The following is a 25,697-nucleotide window of genomic DNA, read 5'->3' on the forward strand; positions in this document are numbered from 1 at the left end:
ACCTTTTTTTATATTTTTTTTCCTCACAAACTTTCATATTTTTAATAAACTCACAATGCAATTTACTTTTTCTCTCTCACTTTCTCCACAAGCTTCAATATTTTTAACAAACATACAATTATAATTTATTTTGAAGAAAATTTAAGTTCCATTAGTTAAAAATAAAGTACAACCAGCTAAGCCATCTTCATCATCATACCCAAGCTATTTTCCAAAGTCTATACAATAGTGACGAGTGTAATGTTTGATGTAATTCTTCACTATTTCTATTTCTCACTTGCTCCAAAACAATTCTAGCGACTAACTCCGCATATCTATATATTTTTTTAAACCTTCTTTGATTCTTTTCTTTCCAGATATGATATATTATTGAGGGTAAGACCGCTCAATATGCTGTGTTATAAGATGTTTACCCTTTCATCGTTTCGTTGCCCACGTGTCAAGGGCCGCCCGCGCACTCGGCACCCTTGACGCACATTCGGCCACACAACCGTTCGACCCGGCAGATCAACAACCTTCGCTGAGTTGGACTTTCGGAGTCTTAGAGTTTTAAGTGTAGGTCTTTTGTCTTGTACATGTACGTTTATAAATACTTTTGTTTGCTTAGGGAGACGTTATGCCTTCCAAGGTGCGATGTTCAACCTTTTTTATATCTACTGCTGTCAGTAGAAAAAATCTTTTTAAGATTATTATGGGGGGGAATGAGTTCTCAAAGCTTGGCGTAGTGTTGTGTGCTAGTGTCCCCCTCAAGATGATTTCCTTGCCCTAGCATCGTTTGTACATTGTATATACAATTTGCAATTCAATGAAATCCACATTCTAAATTGCATGCTCAATTTTACTGCTTTCCTATTGCACCTTGCTTACTGTTGTTGTTACTGTTGCGATCTGTGTTGCTATTCCTATTGGCGCGCTGTGCTAGTTTCGACGGGAGTTCGGTTGTAGTGTTGCTATCGGCGGAAGTAGTCGTTTACTGCGGACTGCTAGTCACACGGTGCCCCTTTCCCCACATTGCGAAAGACGCCTCGTGAGACCACGTCACTCCTTCCTGCCAGTGCTAATAAGACCAAATAAACTTAATTTCTCATTGCAGAACGACAACCATCGCCTTGAGAACGTACACTCAAAAAAAAAGTGAGAGTGAGATTCCATATTCTGATTATCACATATTATACATAGGCGATGTGAATGGTGTAACCATGGTTTGTCTAAGGTGGATAAACTCTCCTACGGAAAACTCACCTGTTGGCCCCTTTCAATTAACAGAGTCCTTCCTCCTTGAATACCTGGGAGCATCGCTTGAATGTGTTGCAATGGTGAATTGTGCACTTCAAGCCATCTCCACTCTCCATCACAATTATGCATGACCGCTTGGTATTCTCTGAGATCCCATAACATCTTGTTGAAGGGAGCGGATTGGTCCAAAAAGCACGATGAAAGTGCGAAAAATAAAAAATTATGATAAATCAAACAATAAATCCTGATCAAGAAGTTACCTTTAATCGTTTTTTAGGCATTGGGTACAAAATAAAATAAAAAGTCAAGAATCACACAAGAAAGATGCAAGAAGCATAGAAGTAAAAAAAAAAAAGAAGGGATTTATCCTCGTCGTTTTTCTCGTGCGGCTACAAGCATTTTCTCCTCTTCTTCTTCTCGGATCCGTTCACTTAAAGGGTTCAAGTGTAGAACCCCTCTAAAATTAATCCAAACCATATCATGGAAGATGGATCTAACCCTCTTGCTAGAAAAAACTAGATTCGGTGAACGAAAATAAATTTTGAATCACATTATTAATTAGTGTGTTCAAATTTTCCTTGTTTTTAATTTAAATCTAATTCGAGGAGAACATAGAACTATATGGGGAAGGAGGGTTTTTAAAATTTTCTTGTGAGAAAACCGTGGCTTGGTATTGTATGGAGAGAGAGAGAGAGAGAAATTATGGAGATGCACTCAATTTCACACACACTTCAATCGGGTTTGTGTTCCTAAGGATTAGAGAGAGATTTATTTTTAGAATCCAATTCCACATTAAATCAGCAATTAATATCATTCATCCTCAAAATTGAAACCTCTTTTCCCTAGAAAAATGGTATTTGGTGGAGTGGTTTCCACTAAGAGTCCACTTGGCCACTAACTTCTCTAATTGTGGTTAGGGCTCTAGTGTATTTAGATCAGGTTTGTTTTAATTTGTCGAGTAAATTCATCAAGTCTAATTCTTAATCCATAGAATTTATTATTTAATTTAATTAAATAAATATCCAATAGAAAATTCATATGAATACTTAATCTAACTAAATATTCACAAGCCCAAATATTCTCAATTAATAAATCTAATTTATTAATCAAGCCAACAATTAATTAGTCCAATTAATTAATTTAAGCTTTTCTCCATTAATTAATGAATCTATCCATTAATTAAACAAGTCCATCTACTAATTAATTAATAAATCCAGTCCATAAATTTATTAGTTCAAGTATTTTTCAATTAATCTAATTAATTTAAAATGCTATGGCTAATCCAATCAATTAAACTCTTGGCTATCTTTCCAATGGATTATCCCAAATAAATGACCCAATCATTTATTTTTCTTCTTTATAAATTAATTTAATCTAATTAAATTTATTTATTCTAGAATTAATTTCAAATTAATTTCATCACTTCCATAATGATTTTTATGTGACCCTTTATGTTCACTCTTTATTGCGCTTGCTGGGGGTGTCCCCTTCTTGGCCCTAACTTTGTTCGTTATTCTGGCATTCATGACTTTGGCTCTACATCAAGTAGAATGATTATAGAGTTCGCTATGTGTATATATATATAAAATAGGACAGAAAAGAGAAGAGGGCAAAGAGCAAATAGAACGTAAGTAAAATCACCTAGACAACCCCTAACTAGGAGGGGCGCTGGGAGAGACCAAAGAGCTTCAAGATACTTTATACAAGGAGAGGCTTAGGCCTATACCAATATATGGTAAGATGGTTTATGAGGTTGCCCTTTAGCCCCTCCCCATAGGTTTTAGATTGGGTTTGGAGATGCGCCAATCTCAACTGAAAGACCATTCTTGCTAGGAGGAGGTCGAATGAAGATATACCTTTCCCTCCAAGGGCCTACGTTGGACTTAAGGTCGTGTAGATAACGGCAATCCTTACGAGCAGTTAAACAAAATAAACTTCTCTCTCCTGACCTCTTAGAGGTTGTAAAAGAATAAAGCGACCAGAAATTCTCAAAACTGGGGGAACGTCAAGATGTCGCATTATTATGATGAAGAGAAAAATATGGCTCATGGAATTAGGAGACAATTGCATTGGACAAAGCTCTAACCTACGAAGAATGTTTTCTATAGGTCGGACCGTAGAAAAACTAAGATCGACCTCGAGATGCAAAATTGAGAGAGAGCAAATCCTGGAGGGGGACAATACATTCTATCAAAAGATTGGGGAAGTAAGAACTCATAGTCATGAGAGGTATAGTACTTCTCTTTTATTTGGTGTCTAGGAGTTTTTACAGTACTAACGATCCCAGTCCAAGGATCCCTAGACATCATACTTTGATATTTGACCTGGAGAGGAACATCATCAGGATCTACCAACACTACTGATCGATCAGTGGTTGGAACCCTACGATAAGGGGATAGGGATTGAGAAGCACCTAAGGGGGAACCAGGACCACGAGAAGTGCCTACTAACTCTCTAGGGGAGGTTGCAGACGACCCAGAAGATGAACTCGAACTAGACTCTGAGCTACTAGAAGCCATAATAATGGGTCAGAATAAGTACCTAGAAGAAAGGGAGAAAGCTGGAAGAGAGGACGATGTCCGGTGTCTGCTCGAAAGTGAAGTCAGAAAAGGCGATCAAGAGAGTCAATGAGGGCGTATATATAGGAGAGACGGAGAAGAAACACACCTTTTTCATGAATAATGAGATGATGGCACGTCAGCACTGATTGGCGGCTAAGGGCATGATGGTCTGACATATGATGGTTCAACTTCTTCTAGTGTAATAAAGGCAACACTAGAAGAAGTAGGGGAGTAAAAAACTTATCCAAGTTGTTTAGGTGAGGTCGGATCCAAGGCAAGGTCAAATGTATCCTAAACTACCTAGAGATTATGGATCCTGAGAATAAAGAAGATCGTTAGGCTAGTTGGGAAGTTCTCAATTAAGTCCTTCCGATGCTTAAGTATAATGAAATCGAAAACGATCTAGAAGATTTAATATGGTCGAACAAGCAATTAATGCAACGTACCATAAATGATTTCGGACAGTAGTATTTATAGTTTCAAACGTTCGTACACGATAGGTCCACGTGGTGATATCTCAGATATACCTACTGGAAGATCAACGGTTGATATTTCGGGTCTCAACTCCAGGTTGGATGGGGCGGGTCAGTCTAGCAACCCTACCAAATAAATAATGCACGGATCTTGTGGCTTTTTTGTTATTTTCTTCATTTAAAAGGATATTTTTGTATAATTGTTCCGTTGGGGGGTAGTATCCCTATCAGGCCCGATGACGACCTCCTCATTTTGCACCTCTGGATGCACATAAGAGAGTTTTTCATGATGACTGCTTGAAACCCTCCTCAAAGAACACATCCGTTTTCAGTGGCTGAATAGGATTTAACTCTACTTTTCCGATAAATATCTCTTCCCTCCTATTACCATATCTGGTTGCTCTGTCTCCTTGGCCCTGTTGTCCCAAAACCTAGCTACCCACCTTGCCATCAAAGTAGCTAGAGATTGCAACCACTCGTCCTCGCCCTATCCAGCACTTTTGCTAGTTGGGCGAACTCGTGGAAATTAAATATTCAGTTGACATGCTCCTTCGTTGGCATCCTGTTCTTCCTCCTTCGTCTGACTTATTTCGTAGTTAGAGTTTACATGAGAATTGGAGTGTAGTGAGAGAGAATTTGAGAGAGAGTCCATCATTGACTAAAAATTCATAATTACAATTTGATGTTTTCTCGCTCACTATCTTTTATATTTTTAATAAATTCATAATTATAATTTATTTTTCTTTATCACCTTACTCCACATTTCTTTCTCCTTTAGGCCTCACTTATAATATTTTTTCACAAATTTCATTTTTTTTTCATTTAACACTATAATTTTTTTTTTATTTACGACAACAACTAATATATATATATATATATATATATATACGGTCCTTATAACTTGCAATGTTTCCTTTTCTCAGATGAATGCATGATTATACAAATCCAAATAGCAATCCCACCCATCAAAAATGAAAAAAGAGAAAAGAAAAATTTGTACTTAAAAAATAGAACTGATCAATACTAATGTATTTCCTTAATTTATATTATTATAATCCCGCATGCATATATATACACATCCACCACCACATATGCATATATATAATGTGTGTGTGTGTGTGTGTTAGTTGTTATGAGGTTTTAATGAATTGAATCGAGTAATAGGAAACGAGGACATTGCCACAAACAACCAAACCCACCCCCAAACCCATCTGCAATTATATATAATTATTAGACGATGAGGATGGAATTAGGTTTTCATCGCTTAATCCAAACAACATTAATTGTCACAAACAACCAAATTATATATATATCAAACAAATTATAATGACAGCTACCTACCTGTTGCACAACATCGATTTTCATATATATATATAAAATTGAATTAAAGCTAATTTATAAGATATTCCATTTAGAAGGCTTTGACAAAGTGTGGTGACGGAGAGATATGGGTTTGGCCTTGATTACTTTTCTGGAGGGTCTGCTCTGGTCTGGTCTTTACACTCTCTTGAGAGGAATATACATATATGATTTTGTGTAGAACTCCTATGCTAGTCCTAGTCCTAGTCCTATGTATTAATGAAGTGGGCATGCATGTTCCTATGCAATTGCTTAAAGATATATGAAATATATATCCACTCGTTATCCTACAAAGACTCATTGCTCTCTCTCTCTCTCTTTTATTGTTATGTACGGTAGTTGTAAAAGTAAATGATAGGACATGCAATCTTGTAGCATCATATCTTCATAGACACTATTAAATGTATGGAATTTGAAATTATTAATTGAGGGGTAGAAATAAAGTTGTGCATAGCTTTCAATGGGACACCATCATTGTGTTTCTTGAATTTTAATTATGCCTCCACTTCCACTACTTATAACTTGTTACATTTCACCAAATCATGCCTCTTAATTTCGCCATAATTTTAGTGATTTGACATTAATAAAAGAGATCACTTAAGCAATACCCAATTCCACAATATTCCTGGGATGGGGTAATGTTCAGTTATTTATTAAAATATAAATTGGGAGTTGTTCCTTTATTTTTATGTTTTTTTATATTTTTATTGTCTAAGTCGTGAGTGCTACTAACCATTTGGGCATTTATATTGTTTTAGTTTTTTTTTTAAAGTATTACATATTATGTTAACTTTTATTAATTATTGTGGTACATTAACAAGTAAAAACATACTTCATTTTAAATATATTTTTTCTTCTCTTTAAAAATTGTATAATTATACCGTTTTCAGTTTACTTCATGCTGACTAAATTAAAAATGTTTAAATAAGTTGTCAAAATAAATTAAAAAATACCAAGACGGGATCATAAACTCCAAAATAATAAAACTAATATTTAAATAACTTTCTTAATTTGTATATAATTTTTAATTTTATTAATTGTTAAAATTAATTAAAATCAATATATTTTTTTACTATTTTTTAATTATAAAAAAATTGAAATATTTTAAATTAATTGGTATTTATTATTATTATTAAGTATAACATAATATAAATTAACAAAATACTAAAAAAAAAAGGGGTGTGCCAAAGTGGTCAGTGCTACTCACGATTTGGCACATTTTTTAAAAAAAATTAAAAATAAAAAAAGTGGATGACTCCCCTTATTTTTGCAACTCAATTGATTTTGTGGTAGAATTGTGCTATTTTTTTTATAATATTTTAATAAATAACTCACGGTATATTGGGGGTGAATTAAATTTTTTTATTGAAAAATTTATTTTATTTTTTATTCTATTCACTATAAATATATTATGTGTTTAAATAAAATACATGATGTTATTTTTATACATAAATATGATATACGTTGAATGAATAAATAAATATGATATGTAAAAAATTAAATACTAAAAGATGTAATCTGATGTGGAGGTGGTTGGAGTAATGTTGGATGTAATAATAGAGTGTATAAATTGTGGTACGTGAATATGATGATAGCAGTGGCAGTGAGGAGGACAGGACAGCTCTTCCAACAGATTTCTCTGCAAGAATATTTATTCTCATACTAACTTTTCACCCTAACAACATATAATAAAACACCGAAACTGAGGAGGGTCTGAAATTTCACACAGAATGTCTACCATCTGCCTCTGCCTCATCATGGCCCTCGCTCCCACAATAATAATATACACACTGCAACATATACTAAAAGACAAACATATGTAGCTAGACAGAAATTAATATGGACAGTGTGATGATCACATTACAATCTTTGATGAATAATAATATGTAGAAGCCAAAATGTGAAGATTTTTAGTGTTTCTCAACTCCATTGGGATATATACACATAGATGTTCCGAATTCTAATAGCTCAGGAGGGATAGACAAGGAAGGAGAACATGAGATGGGCGGCAATCAAGAATGGAAATGGATATATACGACAACGGAAAATTCTGTTGTCGTATCCAAAATGAAACAAAAATGAAAAATCAATGACACAACAGAGGGTCTTACAAGGTCAAGAAAAGGTCTTACAAGGTCAAGAAAACACGATACAAAGTTAAAAAAAAGATGTAGATGTAGACGTAGAAAAGCTCAGGCAGGATAGCACCTAGACATAGTCAAGATGAAGAAGCAATATTGATGAATTGAAGGCCATATTTGGTGGTAGAACAGTCTTTGTGCTGTTGAGGAAGGCTTCCTCCCTTTACACTTGCAGGCTCCCATTTGATAGTGATGCATCCAGGAAAGTGGACAAAACCTGCGTCCAAGTTATGACAAGCAAGGAAACGAGGCAACTCAAAATTAATTTATACCACGTACACAGATACATAAAGTGTATTTTTCCTGTTTTAAGGTTGGAAAACTAAGAAAAATTGAAATTAATAGTATAAACAAATGATATGCATTGTACTCAAGGCGTAGAGGAATGAAGGTGTGTTAGTATGTAGCTAGTTTTGTGTGTAGTTTACATATATATATATATATATACATACCTTGTAATTGTGGAAATTTGTTGAGGGTTATGGGTTTCTGCTTTGCAATCTTTTCAGTCTCTCCCATGAGAAAAAAGTGCAGACAGAGAGAGAGAGAGAGAGAGGAATGTGAATGTGAATGGGAAGGAAGAAAAAGGGGTTTTTATGGAGTGAGAAAGAGGGAGTAATGGGGATGGAGGTGAGAGTGACAGGTGCAAGGCCCAGAAAGAATGTAATAAAAAGGGATGGATGGATGGTCCATGGACGTCACTCTCTCTCTCTCTCTCCTTCACTTCCCATCTGTGCCTAACTCTAATTATTTACTCCACTCATCATCATAATTATTCATACCCTCGAGCATTTAAAAACAAACCTCACCAAGTTGTTGGGTAATTTTGGGCAAATAATAATAATGGAGAATGGAAGGCAAGATTTAATAAATACAATATTAAAAAGAAAAAGGAAAAGGGAGGAAATCAATATGAAACAAGTTTAGGGCCCCTAAGGCTACCAGTACAGTATGAGGGGTTGACTCTGCATTCTATATATCTCCCCCCAACTGTTACTTTCAAATGTAATCATTCCCTGACACTGAAAGGGACTCTTCTCCTCCCCTCCCTCAACCACACATCTCCTCTCCACCCCCTTTATTATCTTTTCACATTTCTTCATTTTTGGTATTTTATTTTTTTTATTTTAACAAATGTATAAAAATCATCTCCTTTAAGTATTTTTCGGCCTGAAATTGAGATATATCATAATTCTCCTGCCCATAAAATGCTTAAAACACAACACACACAAGTTAGAATTTGATTTATGGTGTGGCCTTTTTGTCCCCTCTAACTATACCACATACATGCTTATATAATGTATATAAACATGATAGATTAAAACAAGCTTCTTTCTCATTTTGATATAATTACTGTTTTGTTATTTAAAAAATTATTAATTCCCTATCGATGTTTAATAAAATTATGCAATACTTAAATGAAATTTATAATTATCAACTTTATATTTTTTCTTTTCTAAAAAAAATTAAAAGATTAAGTGGATGGAAAAATTATAAAAAAAAATATATATCCACTATAAATTATAATCACAGTCCATAAATACATTTTTGTTAGTTCACCACAAAAAATATGAAAACCCAATGGACACTAACTGATTGGGCTAATTATTAGGCGGCTGATAAAATTAGAAAGTATTAATAATTTTTGGCTAAAATGCATAAAACTCATATATTTTAAAAAGTCTGCTAAAAATCTCCTTTATTTTAAAAATAGGCTAACCCCCCCCTCCCCCTGCGTATTTTCTTAAACTTAGCTCAATTGTCCATCTCCATTAAATCTAACTAAAGGCGTTAATTTTTTTTCATAAATTGACAATTACACCCTTGCTTAATATATATTATTTTTTATTTTAATGATCATTGGATCTATATTGATTATATCACAGTCGTTAGATCTAATCAATTAATCTTAAATTCAAATTTTATTGATAAAATATATTATAAAAAATATTATTTTAAAAAAATAAAATTAACACCCCATTCCCCAACCCCACCCTGCTGCCTACCCGCCTCCACTGTTCCTCACAGATGGGGCGGGCGACGACGATGGTAGTATTTTTTAATTAATTTTATTATATTAATTAAATATATTTTAATTAATTAAATATATATTTTAGTTAATTAAAAATAAATTTAAATAATTATAATAATTATTGTACCTAAATATATATTTTAATTGATTATAAATAATTCTAGATATAACAATTATAATTTTTAAATTTCAATTTTAAAAATTATCTAATATTAAATATATTTTATTTTGATGCGTTTAAAAAATGCATAGGTCCAATAGATATGGATTATGACAAAACAACGAGTTGAGAGTTGCAGCAAAATAGCAAGACAATTTCCAACTTCTTGAAAGTTTGTCTGCTGGGAGGCTGCTTGTATTTACAGAGAATGAGTCCCTCTTCGCATGAACTCTGTAGTAACCTGCATTTTCAAGAAAGAAGGTGAATCCTACCTCCTCCTTGACTTGAACAACACGTCTTTGGTTGAAGGAGGACTCCCTCTATACAAGGACTCTTGTTCTACAAGGAGTCCTTTTAGATCAAGGAATTCAACTTTTTGAGGGCACTTTCATTTTCCTAGGCTTGGATTGGAAGGTGGGTTTGAGGTTCGGTAGGCCTTGTACCAGGCCTTCTTCTTGGGTCGAACTGGGCTTCTCTCTTGGGCTGAGCCTGGTGTACTAGGTTTCCCTTTTGGGCTGAGTCTAGTATGTTGGGCTTCTCATTTTTTTCTTCTTTTTGGGTCGTTTAGGCCTCTTTGGGCCAACTTATTTTTATACATATGAATAGCTTTCCCACTCTAATAACTGGAGATTTCGACATTTATTGACGTAGAAATCTTCAGAGATGGGATCCGAAGAATGAACTTTTTCTTTTCTCCTTCTTTCTTTTCAAATTCCTGCAAAGAATGTTAGTAGTATAGGCATGCTTAGAATATGAAGAACTTACTTCATGCATGTACGAAGCAGGACATGTTAGGAGGGTGCCTCCATGGAAGAGGGCTTAACGGCTGCCTTTTGTGCTTACTCTGTTGTTGGGCTTTATTTTTCTACCAGAAAATATTAAATAACAAAGATATGTATATATTACGAATAGATTTTGCACGGAGCGAAGTTATTGCACCTCATCGGAGGAGGGTTTATTTGAGAGGGGGGCCCTTCTTATAGCAAGACTTAGGAACCTCACCGGAGAAAGAATAAGGTATCTGTTGGAAGCAGGGGTTAGATGCCTCCGTGGAGGAAGGCTTAGGTGCCTGCACGGGATTGAGCTTACAAGTCCTCCAAAGAAGGACCTAAGTGTCTACTCGAAGGAGGGCTGGGGTGTCTGTGTGGAATACAGGGCTTTTGTGCCTCTGTGGAAGACAGAGCTTTTTATGAGACATATGTCTTCCTTTTGAAATTCTTACAAGCAAATATATGTTAACATATCGAAAGTGGTAAGATAAATCTTCAAAGTTATTAAAATAAAAAAATACTCCTTGAGGAAAGTTGGTATGTATAAATCTATTCACTGAGGAAGATGCCTACTTAGGAGCAAGGCTTATTCCGTGAAGGATGCCTACTTGGGAGGAGGGCTTATCTTCTGAGGGGGATGCCCCCTTGGTGTAGGATTTATTTATTTTTAGGGACAGGGCTTATTCTTAGAAGGCGTCCGGATGGAGTAGGTCCTCATCCTCTTGTTCCTTGCATTGACTGCATTCTTGTACTCCTTAGCCACATCCAAGTTGATGTATCTTCTCAGCTAGTGCTAGGAGATTGTAAAAATTGCGAGGGGGCTTCTTAGTTAAAGACTTAAATAAATCTCCACCTTGTACCTGCATGAAAGCACAAATTAGTGTATTAGATGTTGCAATAGGGACCTCTAAGGCCGCTAAATTAAAGCGTTGAAGATACTCCCTCAGTGATTCTCCTTCTCTTTGTTGTAAAGAGAAAAGACTCATGATCGCTTTTTGACATTGTTTACTACTAGCAAATTGATGAAGAAATAGAGAACGAAATTCTTCGAATGATCGAATGGATCCCGAGGGCAGTTGATTGAACCACTGTTGGGCTGACCTTGTGAAGGTGGTTACGAACACACCCCATTTGACCCTAAGGGTGTAATGGTAGAGAAGGGCAACATTTTCAAAATAGGAGAGGTGCTCCTGCGGATCCGTGGTTCCATCGTACTCCGATAGGTTGGGCTCCTTCTAATTGAGGGGGAGTTCGTTTGCTATGATCTCTTTACTGAAGGGGAGACCCTACTGTTTCTCCGAGGGCGTTCCCGCGATTTGGTGTTGGACGTCTTGGACGTCGTTTTGCAGGCATTCCAAATGTGTGATCCATAGAGAAGAGACGTCCCACTGGATTTGCAAGGGGAGTTCTTGATCTCTTGCGACCGGCAGTGTAGGGATAGGAGATACCATTTGACTTCCTTCCTTAGGGGCATCCACATCGAATGGGGTTACTGCGTGGTTGGGATTAGTATTGCCATTTGCTCCTATACGGTCGTCGTAACCATCTATTGTATGGTACATAGGAGTTTTGGGGAGGGGCGAGGGGCGAGGAGGTGTCTGAAGAGAGACTGTGGTGTGGAGGCTCAATTAGGGGGTTAGTAGGTCTGGAGGATCTTGGGACCATCGCTACACTGGCGGGGGCTGCCATAGTAATAGGGGGATACCCTACTAGCGGGTGCCAAAGGGGTCCCCACAACAACTTGCAAAATCTAATTATTGCCTAGTGCCTCCACAGTATTTTGTTTCCTTGCGAGATTGCTGGAGGTTTTCATGGTAACTCACGCCTTTAACTCAAGTTTCCCACAGTCGGCGCCAATAATGCGTTCAAAAAATACACGGGTCCGATGGATATGGACTATGCTCAAAGCTTGGGTCGAAGCGAATGCAAATCCTGAATAGGGGACCTACAAAAAAGACGTTAGCACTCTGATGCCCAAGTTAGTATCGAATTTAGGAGAAAAATAATGGTAAGAAATAAAATATAATAAAAAATCGTGATAAAGTAAGCAATTTCGTGAGAGAATTGTGCTAAAAGTGCAATTCGATTGCTAAAGTAAGAATAGAGAGTGGTTTTCCAAATTTTGGAGGGTATCCCCGTAGAGGGATTGAAGACATCTCTATTGGTGAATTGAAGGCGTCCTTATTGGAGGACTGAATATGTCCTTGTTGGAGGACTGAAGGTGTCCCTGTTGAGGGTGCTGAAATGAAATATTGAAATAAAAATAAAAATTTTGTGAGTAAAAATATGGCAAAAGCATGAGTCGAGAGTTGAGAAATAACGGTTGTCTGTATTTATAGAGGAGTCCCTTTTCGTAGGAACTCTATAGTGATTTGCATTTTCGAGAAAGAAGGCAAAAATATGGGGATAAGGCTCGATCCTATCTCTTCCTTGACTTAAACAGCTTGTCTTTGGTTGGAGGAGTACTCCCTCTATACGAGCACTCTTGTTCTGCAAGGAGTCCAACTTCTTGAGGGCGCTTCCCTTTTCTAGGCTGGGCTTGGAAGATGGGTTGGGGTCCAATAGGCCTTGTACCAGGCGCTTACTTGGGTCGAACTAAGCTTCCCTCTTGGGCTGACTGGGCTTTCCTCTTGGGCTGAGTCTAGTGTATTGGGCTTCTTGTTTCTCTATTCTTTTTTGGTTGTTTGGGCCTCTTTGGACCAACCTATTTTTAAGCACATCATATTTTAATATTTAATATAATATTAATTAAATTAAATATAATATAATTTAATATTTTTATTTAAATCATAAAAATTCAAAAAAATCTATATAATTTGTTTATATTTTTCAGTAAATATATTAAAAAAAAATATTTTATGTTTTAGATAGATGAAAATTCAAATAAGTCACTCAAAAATAAAAAGAAAGTGTACATGTAAAATATGTAAATACCATAAGGGCATTTCAGTTAAAAAAAACCTAAAAAAAGGGGTAAAAATAGTTAAAAAGATATTGCCAAATGCACAAGGAGCGCGTGTAATGCACCATTTCGTTAATTACTAACAGAAAGTGTGTTTTTTGCTGAGTTTGACAAAATACATGGGAGTTTTTAACTTTTTCAACAAAATACATAGGGATAAAATACATTTTAGCCATAATTTTTCCAATAAAAATATGATATTTGTAAACCAAATTTTAGGATAAATCGTTCGTAAAATTATATACAAATAACAAATTAGGAAGTATTGGGCTACGTTTTGGAACTACCCCGCCCCACCCCCATCAGCCCAACTGCTTGGCACTGGATTTGTGTGGGCTATATTCATAATTAAGCCTCTTTCCCAGGCCCATTTCTCTAATTACTAATCTACACCAAACCGTCGTTTTCTACACCGATCCCCGATTACATGCTCATCGCGACGGGGAAGGGGAAGGAGGAAAAGAAAAATTCCTTTTCGGATTATGGTTTACTAGATAGACCGACAAGTTTCCTACATGAAATTGCTGAAACTTCGTTTCTGGGTACTTCTCTTTGTGTTCTTTATCGGGTGAGTATCACTTGGGTCATTTCTTGATTTTTCTAAAATTTCTCGGTCATTTGATGAAATCAAGTGATGAATTCATGCAACCCTAAGTGTGAATTCTTTCCCGATGAAGTAGTACTTCAGATTCTTGCAAGATTGCCAATCAAATCAGTTTTTAGAGCAAAATGTGTTTGCAAACTGTGGTATAAGCTGATCTCTGATAAATACTTTACAAGGCTGTATAACGAGGTTTCTGTTAGGAATCTTATGGTGCTTGTAGAAATCAGTGAGCCCTCTTCGGAATCAAGATCAAGTTTGATACTTGTTGATAATTTAAGGGGTGTCTCTGAATTTTCACTGAGTTTTATCAATGACAGAGTTAAGATTAGAGCATCTTGTAATGGGTTGTTATGCTGCTCTAGCATTCCTGATAAGGGTGTTTATTATGTCTGTAATCCAATGACTAAGGAGTATAGATTGCTGCCGAAAAGTCGGGAAAGGCCTGTGTCTAGATTTTATCCTGATGGTGAAGCAACTCTTGTAGGCTTGGCTTGCAATTTGTCCACACAAAATTATAATGTTGTGCTGGCTGGGTACCATCGATCTTTTGGGCATAGGCCCGAGAGGACTTTTATATGTTCAGTGTTTGATTCGGTTTCAAACAAGTGGAGAAAGTTTGTAACTTTTCAAGATGATCACTTCATGCATATGAAATGGAACCGGGTTGTGTTTACTAATGGTGCACTGCATTGGCTAACAGCAAGTTGTTCTTGTGTGCTTGTTCTCGACTTGGATTCTGAGGTCTGGAGGAAGATGTCATTACCTAATCAAGTGATTTCTGGAAATGGAAACCGTATTTATTTATTGGAATTTGATGGGCGATTGTCTGTGGTTCAAATTTCAGATGTGTGGATGAATATTTGGGTAATGAAAGATTATGAGAGGGAAGAATGGCATATGGTGGATAGAGTGAGCCTTAGATGCATAAGAGGGATGGTGCCCGGTGTTTTCCCAATAAGTCAGACTGGTGAATATATTTTCCTTGCAACTCACAAGCAAGTTCTGGTTTATCAGCGAAATACGCGAGTTTGGATGGAGGTGTATTCAGTGAAGAATAGTGCCATCCTCCCATTGTGGTTTTCCGCTCATGCCTTTCGGAGCACAATGTTCTCTTGCCAGTAACATTGGTGTAGATATACTTCTGATTGCTATTATTCCTAGTGTTTATTCTTAAATGGTTAAGTGCATAGTTTACAGTTTGCGCATCTATCAGGTCTTTGTAAAACTTCTGTATCATGTACTAAGTTAACAATCTTGTGTTGTTAATAAAATGTGGTGCAGTTATTCATGATGTCTTTTCTTGTTAGGCTGATTATCTTCTACTTCCTCTAAGGTCTTAACCGTATGGATTGAAGATTCTATATCAGTGTGATGCTGCCATTCGATTTTGCATAAAGTGGATTGCTTTTGATCATAAATGGTCACTCTTACTTGAGGGAAGACAGCATTGGTTGTTCTGATGGGATTCATATCTACTGAAAATATTGTTTTTGCACTTAAATTGGTTGTGGGAGTTGCTCGACGTTGGATGCTATTTCAGCATGGACTGTTTTGCTGCTTCAGACAACCAGCAAGACCTCTGTTTGAGGACGATAATGAAAGATTCTCACATTTTTGGGTTCTCTATTTGATATTCTCTTTGTCTCCTTACATTTTTATTTTTTCTCTTTGAACACCGAAAGAATGCTTGTCAGAGAATAAGAGTTTCTACTACATAGTCATAGTAGTTATGACCAACAGATTGCAAATTAAGGAACATAAACTGTGCCATGTTTTAGCCAAAAGGTCTTGTGGTGTTCCATTATCATATATGGCCTCTGTAGTAGAAGGACTTGGACTTGGTCTTGGGAAGAGAAGAGAGTGATTTACAAACGCTCAAAAAATGAATAGTAATAAAACTTCAAAGTGTAAGGGTGAAAGTTGACATTTTCAAACCGTTTCCAATGATTACATAATTCATCAAATATCATAAAAAAATTTATAATTTTTAAAATAATTAAAAAGCGTTCATAATTATACCAAATATCAAAACAACTTATTATAATATGTTGTATAAGAAAAGTAGTTATGCGAGAGCTGGTTGAAAAGTAAGTAATTGACGCACAACCAGCACCAAATCACATTGTCCATGAATTTTTCTTTACCATTCTTACTCAATTTAATATAAACTATGTTCTAATTATTTACACTCAATAAGCTACTTTTAGAATTTACAAATAATTACTAAAAACTATTTGGATGTAAAAAGAACTTTTATATTTTCCATTTCGATTTTAGGACTAAAGATTTATAAATTTGTGTTATTAAACAACATAAAAGTATCAAATACCCCATATTAAATGGTAAAATATTTTAATTTGCAAAAATATTAAATGGGGAAAAAGGCTAAAAAGGATGGTATTGCTGACTGAAACTTTTAGGGAGCAAAAAGGAAAGCCCACAAAAAGCCTACACACTGTTTGGTTTCAATCTCCGGAGGGTGACTGCCTGTGCCTGTGCCTGGCCCTGGCCCTGCACTCTGCCTGCTGACTCTTCTTGTTCTCCCTTCCCCTGCCCTGCCCCACCAAGAACAGGAACAGAATTAGACTTAGACTGAGACACGCTGCTCGTGGGTTGCGTTTCTTGCTTTTGATAATTGTAATTCTTCTTTCTTTTAATTTCTTTTCCATCTTCTCTGCTCAATTTTTGCTGCTCACGAGTCGCACCTATATTTGTTCGACCTCACTTCATCATCTTTCGCTGGTAATTTTGTTTTCTTTATTTTTTGAGTTCTTTCTTTGTGGTTTTGTCCCTTAAAAACTGCAATTTTTCGGTTTTTAATCTTAAGACGAACCCCTTGTGAAATGGGTTTTGTGTCTTGGAATGAGAAAAAGCATTTTAATTTATTTTCTTGGGTTGGTTTGTTCTGCCGCTGGGAATTTTTACTACTTTGGATTGAGTTCATGTGGTTATCTTGAGGGTTCTTGTCGTATGGGTAAATGAAACTTGCAAGCCGCACATGTGAAACAAACGAAAAATTTGCTGTTAAGAATGGAAATCAGTGCAGTCATGATTTTCTTATTCACCTCGCAGAAGGCAAACTACTCATTTATGTACTTCCGTTTGCTTAATGTGGATTTATAAGAAATGGAATGACTGTATAATTCCTGTATCTTTCTTACCTTTAAGTTAATTCGTATCTGGCTGAATTAACCAACACTGTAATTGATGTTGATTTAGGAATTGATCCGTTATTGTGTTTGTTCCAAGAGGTAGATTTTCATTATTAGTTTAATCACACTTTTTTGTTTTACATCTTCTCGGCGAAAATTTTCAATTTTCATAAGATCTTCTTGACTGTTATTCAAAAGGTTCAATAATGTATATACATTGGACCTTTTGAGGCAATTATAGACCCTGGCAGACAATTCAGATTGATCAATAAACATGATTTCGATGCTATTTTGTTTTTGTTTTTCTGAGTTTATCCAATTTATAGTGGAAAGTAAAAGGGGATAAAGGAACGATGCGATGATTGTCCTCTAAGGTAAGTTTTTTCTTCCTTATGTAAAAAGGGAATAAATAAATAAATCAAATTTCGGGAGGCTTTTCCACTTGTTATTCCAATAACATCTTACTTCATTACTTCTGACTAATTTTGGTATGCGCTTATAGTGCATGCTTTTTCTGAAAATTATTTGATAATTGTTTTGTGAGTATGAATGCTTCATTAGGAAGCATAATTATTTTGAATGGCAACTTGGAGGAGAAACAGTTGAATTTGCATAGGAGGGGGGGTGACTGTGGAACGGGTTAAAAGGGAAAGAACGATATTTTGGCTGAAATGCAAGGAAAAAGAAGTTTCTGGCTTTTATATGGTTAAGTCAAGGTCCTATTTCATTCCCTAGTCCCTATGATGGCATTCAGCTTGTCACCATCCATAACCCAGTTATAAGTTACAATCAGAGTTCTGGAATTCTATGGTGAAGAATCTCATTAAAGAAGTTCCAAATACCTAATTTTCTTACTATTTGCCAATCCCTTGTTCGCATCTCTGTTTGAATTTTTGTGGTGGACATTTAGTACTGGCGAATCCTTTAGTCACGTCTCTGTTTGAATTTAAAGTTCATAATATTTCCCAGCCTCTCTTGTTTCTAGATTTTAGCTTTTTAGCATCAGAGGCTGTTATGTTGTGCATGAACTAAACTTACTTCCCATTATATTTTATGCTTACGTTGCTGGAGTTTAACTTTCCACACATTGTTGTGACAGGTTATCTCCACTAATGCCATTATCAATGAGCTGAACTGATTGTACCTTTTCCAGTGACTGACCACATTGTGCATAATGGCTAGAAAGAAAAACCAACAAATGAATGGTCTGGATCAGCAGTCACAAAATCGTAAGAAAGGAGTTTCAGATCCTGGGACTACACCTTTAACTACCAAAGATATAGGTGATGTAAATGAAAAAAAGGTTAGTTTAGGAGAAGAACTTTCAAATGGTAGCCATTCAGTGTCTTCCACAAAGAGCATTAATGACATGGGCCATGTTCAAGATGGGAAGAAAAACAAGAAAAAATCCAGGAAATCTCAAAGAAAAGAGAAAAGAGTCGATGAGACAGCTACAGAGCATGCAGTGCCCTGCAATGATAGTACAGATGAAGGCAAGAGTGATATACCTATAGCTGAAGCCTCAAATATTAGAGATGAAAGTGGCATGTCCATCAATGATACACACAGCGCAAACGGTACATATAGTTTTGATAATGTGCCCAATGGACTGCAGCGAGATGGCCTGGAAAATGTGGAGTTCTCTGAAGCAGCAGTCTTAAAATTCATAAGGACTATAGCCCTTTCTATTGCAAAGTCATCTGGCGAATGGATGGAGAGGCATAAACCTGCCTTTCTCACTCTTAAAACTAATACACTAAAGGCCTTTGATCATATCCTGATGAAGATTCAACGTGCACAGCCTGTGATATTGAGATGGGTTATTCATATTGGGAATATAATGTTCCTTCTTTTTATGGTCTGGTTGGATTGTTCTTTGAGGGGCATTGATTCCTTTCTTCGCATGGGAACAACATCACTTTTCTCAATTGTCTGGTGTAGTGTTCTTTCAGTGATTGCCATGGTTGGAGTTAGCAAGTTTCTACTAACATTGGTGAGCCATGCATTGTCCCTCATCTTAACTTTGCTCTATACTTTCCATGCTGCACTAGAGTGGATAGCAGATTATACAATTCACATTGCACAGTTATTTCTGGAGTATATAGCGTCTCTTCTTGAGATATTTCTCGGGTTGTCTGTGCATATTGTGTTCTTTGATAATTACTTTGTCCATTGTCAATACCTGCTTTCATGCAATTGTTGTTTGTGGCATTTTTTCTTCTAATCTTAATATTGTTGTTCTGAAATGTCAACCCGGACAACAATTCCCCTGGCCCTTATCCTCCTGAAAGGGGAAAAACAAAAAGAAAAAAGAAAAAAGTGAAGAGAATCAGGCTAAGGAGAGATATAAAGAGTAGAACAAAACTCCTGAATTTCTTCTCGAAGGACACAATATTGATTTGTATGTTGTGGAGAATGCAGATCATAGCTGCTGCAATTGGAAAATTTCTTGGATTCACATTTGCAGTTCTATTGATTGGCTTTGCTGGAATACTCTTCCTATGGTTTTATGGGAGCTTTTGGACTACAGGACCTGTTATCTTCCTTGCAGGTGAATGTTTTCGGGATGCCTGGCAATTATCATCATATATGTACTTCTATGTTTGAGTAAATATTCAAACTCAGATTGGCGGTTTGTGAAAATGCAGGATTGTCATTTGCACTGAGTCATGACCGCATTGCACTCTTTATTGCAAGCATCTATGCCGCATATTGTGCATGGAATTATGTCGGATGGCTTGGCTTAGTTTTTGGCTTGAACTTGTCATTTATATCAAGTGATGCTCTGCTATTTTTCATGAGAAATTTTATAAATGAGCAAACAGGGGCCAGCAGCTCTCCTGAACAATCCGCAGGAGCGCAAAGTCAACCTTCCTTTTCACATAATGAGTGTGGACAAGCTTCATCCACTGAAACTGGTGCTGCTGGTCTACAGGCTGACCGTAGCCAGGGAGTACCTTCAACTAGCGGGTCTGTTTGTGAAATGACATCTGAAGATGAAGTTGTCAGGTTGTTGAACTGTACAGATCATTATGCAGCATTGGGTTTGTCCCGATTCGGGAATATAGATGTGTCTGTTATCAAGAAAGAATACAGGAAAAAGGTGAGAGTTTCAGACATTACATTGCTTATATGGTTACTTTTCTTCATTCAGATTACTTAAGAAGTGAAGAGCATTAACCAATTGTGGCATGGCACTGGCCTGTGTCAACCTTTGCTTACTGAAGACTGGGCATAATATACTAAAATTAGTAAAGCTGCTTCTCTTTTACTAATATTTTCTGGTTATTAGGCAATGCTTGTCCATCCTGACAAAAATATGGGCAATGAAAAAGCTGCTGAAGCTTTCAAGAAGCTTCAGAATGCTTACGAGGTGTGTCCTCTATCCCTCAATCCTTTTTATCCGAGTAATATAAAGTTTTTTGAATCAAGATACCTGATTGTTGGTTAGGATTTGTTGCCTTAGGTTCTACTGGATTCCTTCAAGCGTAAAGAATATGATGATGAGTTGAGAAGGGAAGAGCTACTGAATTATCTCCGTAAATTCCAGAATGCTTCTCGTGAGGTCTGAGCTTTTCTCTATTCCATGTTTTCCTAGATAGTGAACGTCCATGAGATATCTATGGACTTCTTTGTTTGGTTTACTTGCTCGTGTATTCCACCATCTAGTTACATAGATTGAAGGATAAGTGCTTGTTTAATACATATTTGCCAAAACATTCCTAACAAACCCTTACCTCTATTGATCATTTCATTTGATTGTGGAACGGCATGCCTTCCAACTTACCATACATGGACTAAATGTGCACGAGGGTTATTACTTTGCTTAAGCTTTCCTTTGTTCGTGTACCAGAATAAAGGGCATGGCTTGTTTAGCTCTAGCTTTGCACACACAAATACTGATGGCGAAGACCCACCAGGAGAGTCTAGACGAATTGCTTGCAGGAAGTGTGGATTTTACCATGTCTGGACTTGTACCAAGAAATTGAAGTCCAGAGCAAGATGGTGCCAGGTTAGTTATCCTCCTCCGCAGTATCGATTAACTTAGTTTATCCTGTAAATAATCATGAGAGAGGTGGGACGTTTTATAATGTTTTCTTTTTTCCATTGATAATTCATCTTAGTTGGATTCTGATTTTTATTTTTTGATACCATATTGAAGGAATGCAAAGACTTTCATCAGGCCAAAGATGGGGATGGATGGGTCGAGCAGTCATCACAACCCTTCTTCTTTGGGATACTGCAAAAGGTATGTATCCCTAAGAAGAGACTGCATCTTTTTTCTAACTATGCTACTAAGTCTAAGATTCTTATTTCAATACATTGCTACTAACTACTTTTCTAATACGCTCAGGTTGAAGCTCCCTCCGCATATATATGTGTGGACGGCAAGATATATGATGCAACTGAATGGTATATTTGTCAGGTGCTCTCTTCTTTCTCCTTCTGCATCTATAAACTAAGCTGAGCACTTCTCTTTGATTTTGAACTGTGGAATTATCCAAGCGGGAACAAGTGCATGATTCCGCACTTTTCCATATTGTTGTAGTAATTGAAACATTTAGCATTTTTGCCTCATACGATGCAGGGAATGAGGTGTCCCGTCAATACTCACAAGCCCTCGTTTCACGTGAACACTAACGCCGTCTCAAAGAATGGCCACCACTCAAAGGGGAGTAGTTCAGGACAAAGGGGCGGTATTCCAGCCCCTAATACAGAAGACACAATGACGGAAGAAGAATTCTATGAATGGCTACAGAATGCCGCCCAAAGTGGGATGTTTGACAATTTTACAGGCAGTACATCAGAGAGTCCGGCCAAGGCTGGCGGCAGCAATAGTAGCAGCGCAGGTAGCAAGAGAAAGAAAAAGGGAAAGAAGCAATGGTGACTAAATTCGGTGTTTCTCTCTGTACTCTCACCCAAATATGGAGAATAAGTGGTGTGTCCGGATCATCTACAGGCACTAAAGGCCAAGGGTTGTTTAACTACTGCTAATTGTATACTGAGAAGAGTTAAAGTCCTCAAATTTGCATAAGCTGCAGAGATTGTACAGCAAATTTGGCCATGAATTCACATGACATGATATGCCATATCCACTGGCTTAAAATTTTGCTCTGAGATTTATAACCAGTTGTGTTTTTTGGTTTTTTCTGTGTTGAAGAGAGAGTTGACATATGCTGTCTGGAAAAATGTTTGTTGCACAGACAACAAATTGCGGGGAAGGGAGTGATTAGTCCCCCATGTTGTTTTACCATGTCCCTAAAATGAGAGCAAATTATGGTCAAATGTTAAAATTCAGATTTTGTTTGGACTGAGCTTATAAGCATTTAATATTTTATTTTACAAAATTAATAAATATTTTGATACTTTATAAATTCTAAAATGTAACATGTGATGTTTAAGAAGTTTATTTGAATACCTCAAGACGGTAAAATTTATTCCAAAATAACCCACATTATACATTACGATAAATATTGTATAAAATTATTAAATTATTCTATGCAGCTATACTTTTATTGAATCGACCCATCAATCATTTATTTCGACCACAAAAGTAAACGGACCTAAAATAGTCAATATTTGCAAGCTAACATTATTTTTTGATGTTAATTTTTTTTTTATGGGTATCAAATCCACAAATAATATTATCCGACTAAAAATTTGTTTCGAATCTACGGAGATTGATTTTAAATTAATTTCTTGAAGAGTAGAAATAAAATAGGGGGAGTTTGTTTTACTATTTAAATTCAAAATTAACTAGAATGAAAGAGTGTTTAAAAGAGGAGTAAATATGAGAAATTTGGTACATGAGAAGTTGTTTATCTAAAAATTGGCCACCAGAAAATTAGGTATCTGAAATTTGTTTAATGAGATTGTTCAGCGTAGAATTCCAGAACTCTGATTTTAACTTATAACTGGGTTATGGTGACAAGCTGAATGCCATGGTAGGGAATAAAATAGGACCTCCACCTAACCATATAAAACCCAGAAACTTCTTTTTCCTTACATGAACCATTCATACACACAAAACAATTATCAAATCATTTTTAGAAAACGCATGCACTATAAGCGCATACCAAAATTAGTTCTGACGTAATGAAGTAAGATGTTATTGGAATAACAAGTGGAAATCCCTCCAGAAATTTGATTGATTTATTTATTCCCTTTTTACATAAAGAAGAAGAAAACTTACCTTTAGAGGACAATCAATGCATGGTTCTTCGATCCCCTTTTATTTTTTACGATAAATTAGATAAACTCAGAAAAGACAAATACAGAATAGCATTGAAATCAATTTTTATTCATCAATCTGAATGTCTTCTAAGATCTATAATTGCCTCAAAAGGTCCAATATATATACATTATTGGACCTTTTGAATAACAGTCAAAAAGATCTTATAAAAATTGAATATTTTTGCCTAGGAGATGTAAAAGAAAAAAGTGTGATTAAACTAATAATGAAAATCTAGTTCTTGCAACAAACACAATAATGGATCAATTCCTAAATCAACCATCAATTACAGTGTTGGTCAATTCGGCCAGATACGAATTAACTGAAAGGTAAGAAAGATACAAGAATTATACAGTCATTCCATTTCTTATAAATCCACAAAGTAAACGGAAGTACATATATGATGTTGGGTGGAGAGGCCCTATTTACTATTACAAATCAGTGGGTATTCAACCCTTAAATTACAAATGAATTACAAATTTACAGAGCAATACATACATAAAGTATTAAAATAGTAAGATATCGAATAAACAAGGCTTAGAGGCTAGATCCGTTATTTAGGCTTTTCTTACAATCACACAGACCAGCAGCCTTAAATACTCACGGTTGCTCAAGGTTTTGGCACTTAGCCCTTCGCCACAAAGGCCTTTAACAGAAATCACAAAGATTCTCAGGTTTAGGTTCACACAGAATCAATTTCTCTCAGACAGAAAATGGGAGGACGAAGAAGAAGGCCTTTTTTCTTTTCACTTTGTTTGATACCCACAACCAAGAACCGAGCATATTATATAAGGTGGCCCTAGGTTGCAAGTGAATGGAAGAAGGAGGCGGTGATAAAGTCCCAAGGCCATGGGAAGCAGGAGCGTTCAAGGAGAAGGGGGAGAAATAGAGGAGTCGGCGCAAGAGAGAGAGAGAGAGCAAATGAAGAGAGTGAGTGATTAGGGTTAGGTTAGGTGATTTAAGTAGTGGGCATATAGGGTCATGGGTCATGTCGGGGCGGGGCGGGGCGGGTCGTGGGCTAAGGCTAAGTGAGTGGACCAAAGTGCTGGGCCTTGAGCTCTCCTGGTGAGCATTTGGGCCTACCTATTTGGCTCCACCTTAGACCAGAACCCGTAAATGGGAACCAGGCCCAAGGGGATAAAATAAATCTGGTAAAAATCATCATAGCTAGTTCTTCTTCAGGTACCTGCAAAACAGATAAGAATCTTTACAGAACAAGTGGGTTAGTATGACAGTATATCTAGCACAAGTTTAGAATCTTTTGGCAAGATTTAAACTTTTCAACTGGCAACCATTTGGTACCCATATCTGCTAGATTATCCTCGGATTTGATTTTTTTTCAACTTGATGATTTCTTTTTCTACAATCTCTAATAAAGTAATACCTAACGTCTATGTGTTTGGTTGGTCCTATCATGAAAGACTGAATTTTTGCATAATTGGATACTAAATTGGCTATCAGAGAAGATTGCTACTTTTTGTTTTAAAATTTTAATTTCCTTAAATAATCCCTCAAGCCAAATTGCCACTTTAAAGGCTTCAGTGGTCACAATGTATTCAGCTTCTGTTGCAGACAATGCAACAATGTGTTGGAGTTGTAATTTCCAACTAATATAGGCACCACAAAGAGTAAAAATATATGAGGTAGTGGATCTTACTATCTCTATCATTTGCATAATTTGAGCCATCATACCCAATTAACTTCACACCATCAGAACACTTAGAAAATTTAATTCCAAAATTATAAGATCCATTCAAGTAGTGTAGGAGCCATTTAAGGGAGGGCTTCCCAGTGGGGAGAGCCAGGGTTTGCCATGTATTTACTTAAGCAACTAACTGCATAAGCTATATCAGGGCGAGTACTAACCATATGGTACATTATAGATCTTATAGCATTTGAATAAGGGACATTTTTCACTTTTTCTTTTTCAGAATCTATTCCGGGACTTTGATCATTTTTAAGTTGAAAATGTACGGCCATGGATACAGAAACAGGTTTTGATTTGGACATAGAAA

The 25,697-nt window shown here is 36.3% G+C and overlaps 2 protein-coding genes and 1 long non-coding RNA gene across 4 annotated transcripts; 2 read left to right on the forward strand and 1 right to left on the reverse strand.

Annotated features, from left to right (window-relative positions):
- Positions 1-7,251: 7,251 nt before the first annotated feature.
- On the reverse strand, positions 7,252-8,508 carry LOC110011695 (uncharacterized). The gene is made up of 2 exons (XR_002286738.2): positions 8,223-8,508; positions 7,252-7,987 (listed from the first exon to the last, which is right to left on the reverse strand). It is a non-coding gene; the product is annotated as an uncharacterized LOC110011695 (long non-coding RNA).
- A 5,582-nt stretch (positions 8,509-14,090) lies between these two features.
- LOC105156828 (F-box family protein) lies at positions 14,091-15,589 on the forward strand. The gene has a single exon (XM_011073058.3). The coding sequence runs from the start codon at positions 14,329-14,331 to the stop codon at positions 15,418-15,420; it is 1,092 nt and encodes a 363-aa protein (XP_011071360.1). The 5' UTR covers positions 14,091-14,328; the 3' UTR covers positions 15,421-15,589.
- A 1,122-nt stretch (positions 15,590-16,711) lies between these two features.
- LOC105156829 (uncharacterized) lies at positions 16,712-22,597 on the forward strand. 2 transcript variants are annotated; one of them, XM_011073061.3, is made up of 10 exons: positions 16,712-17,040; positions 18,550-19,443; positions 19,872-20,001; positions 20,099-20,553; positions 20,743-20,823; positions 20,917-21,015; positions 21,304-21,462; positions 21,613-21,699; positions 21,805-21,876; positions 22,039-22,597. In XM_011073061.3, the coding sequence occupies exons 2-10, from the start codon at positions 18,625-18,627 to the stop codon at positions 22,336-22,338; spliced, it is 2,202 nt and encodes a 733-aa protein (XP_011071363.1). In that variant the 5' UTR covers positions 16,712-17,040; positions 18,550-18,624; the 3' UTR covers positions 22,339-22,597. The 2 variants fall into 2 exon arrangements, with proteins under 2 accessions (XP_011071363.1, XP_011071361.1); XM_011073059.3 differs by having other exon boundaries at positions 16,712-16,935.
- The last annotated feature ends 3,100 nt before the right edge of the window (positions 22,598-25,697 follow it).

The sequence above is a fragment of the Sesamum indicum genome, linkage group LG3 (genome assembly GCF_026168435.1).
Source record: "Sesamum indicum cultivar Baizhima isolate 11 linkage group LG3, ASM2616843v1, whole genome shotgun sequence".
NCBI classification, from domain to species: domain Eukaryota; kingdom Viridiplantae; phylum Streptophyta; class Magnoliopsida; order Lamiales; family Pedaliaceae; genus Sesamum; species Sesamum indicum.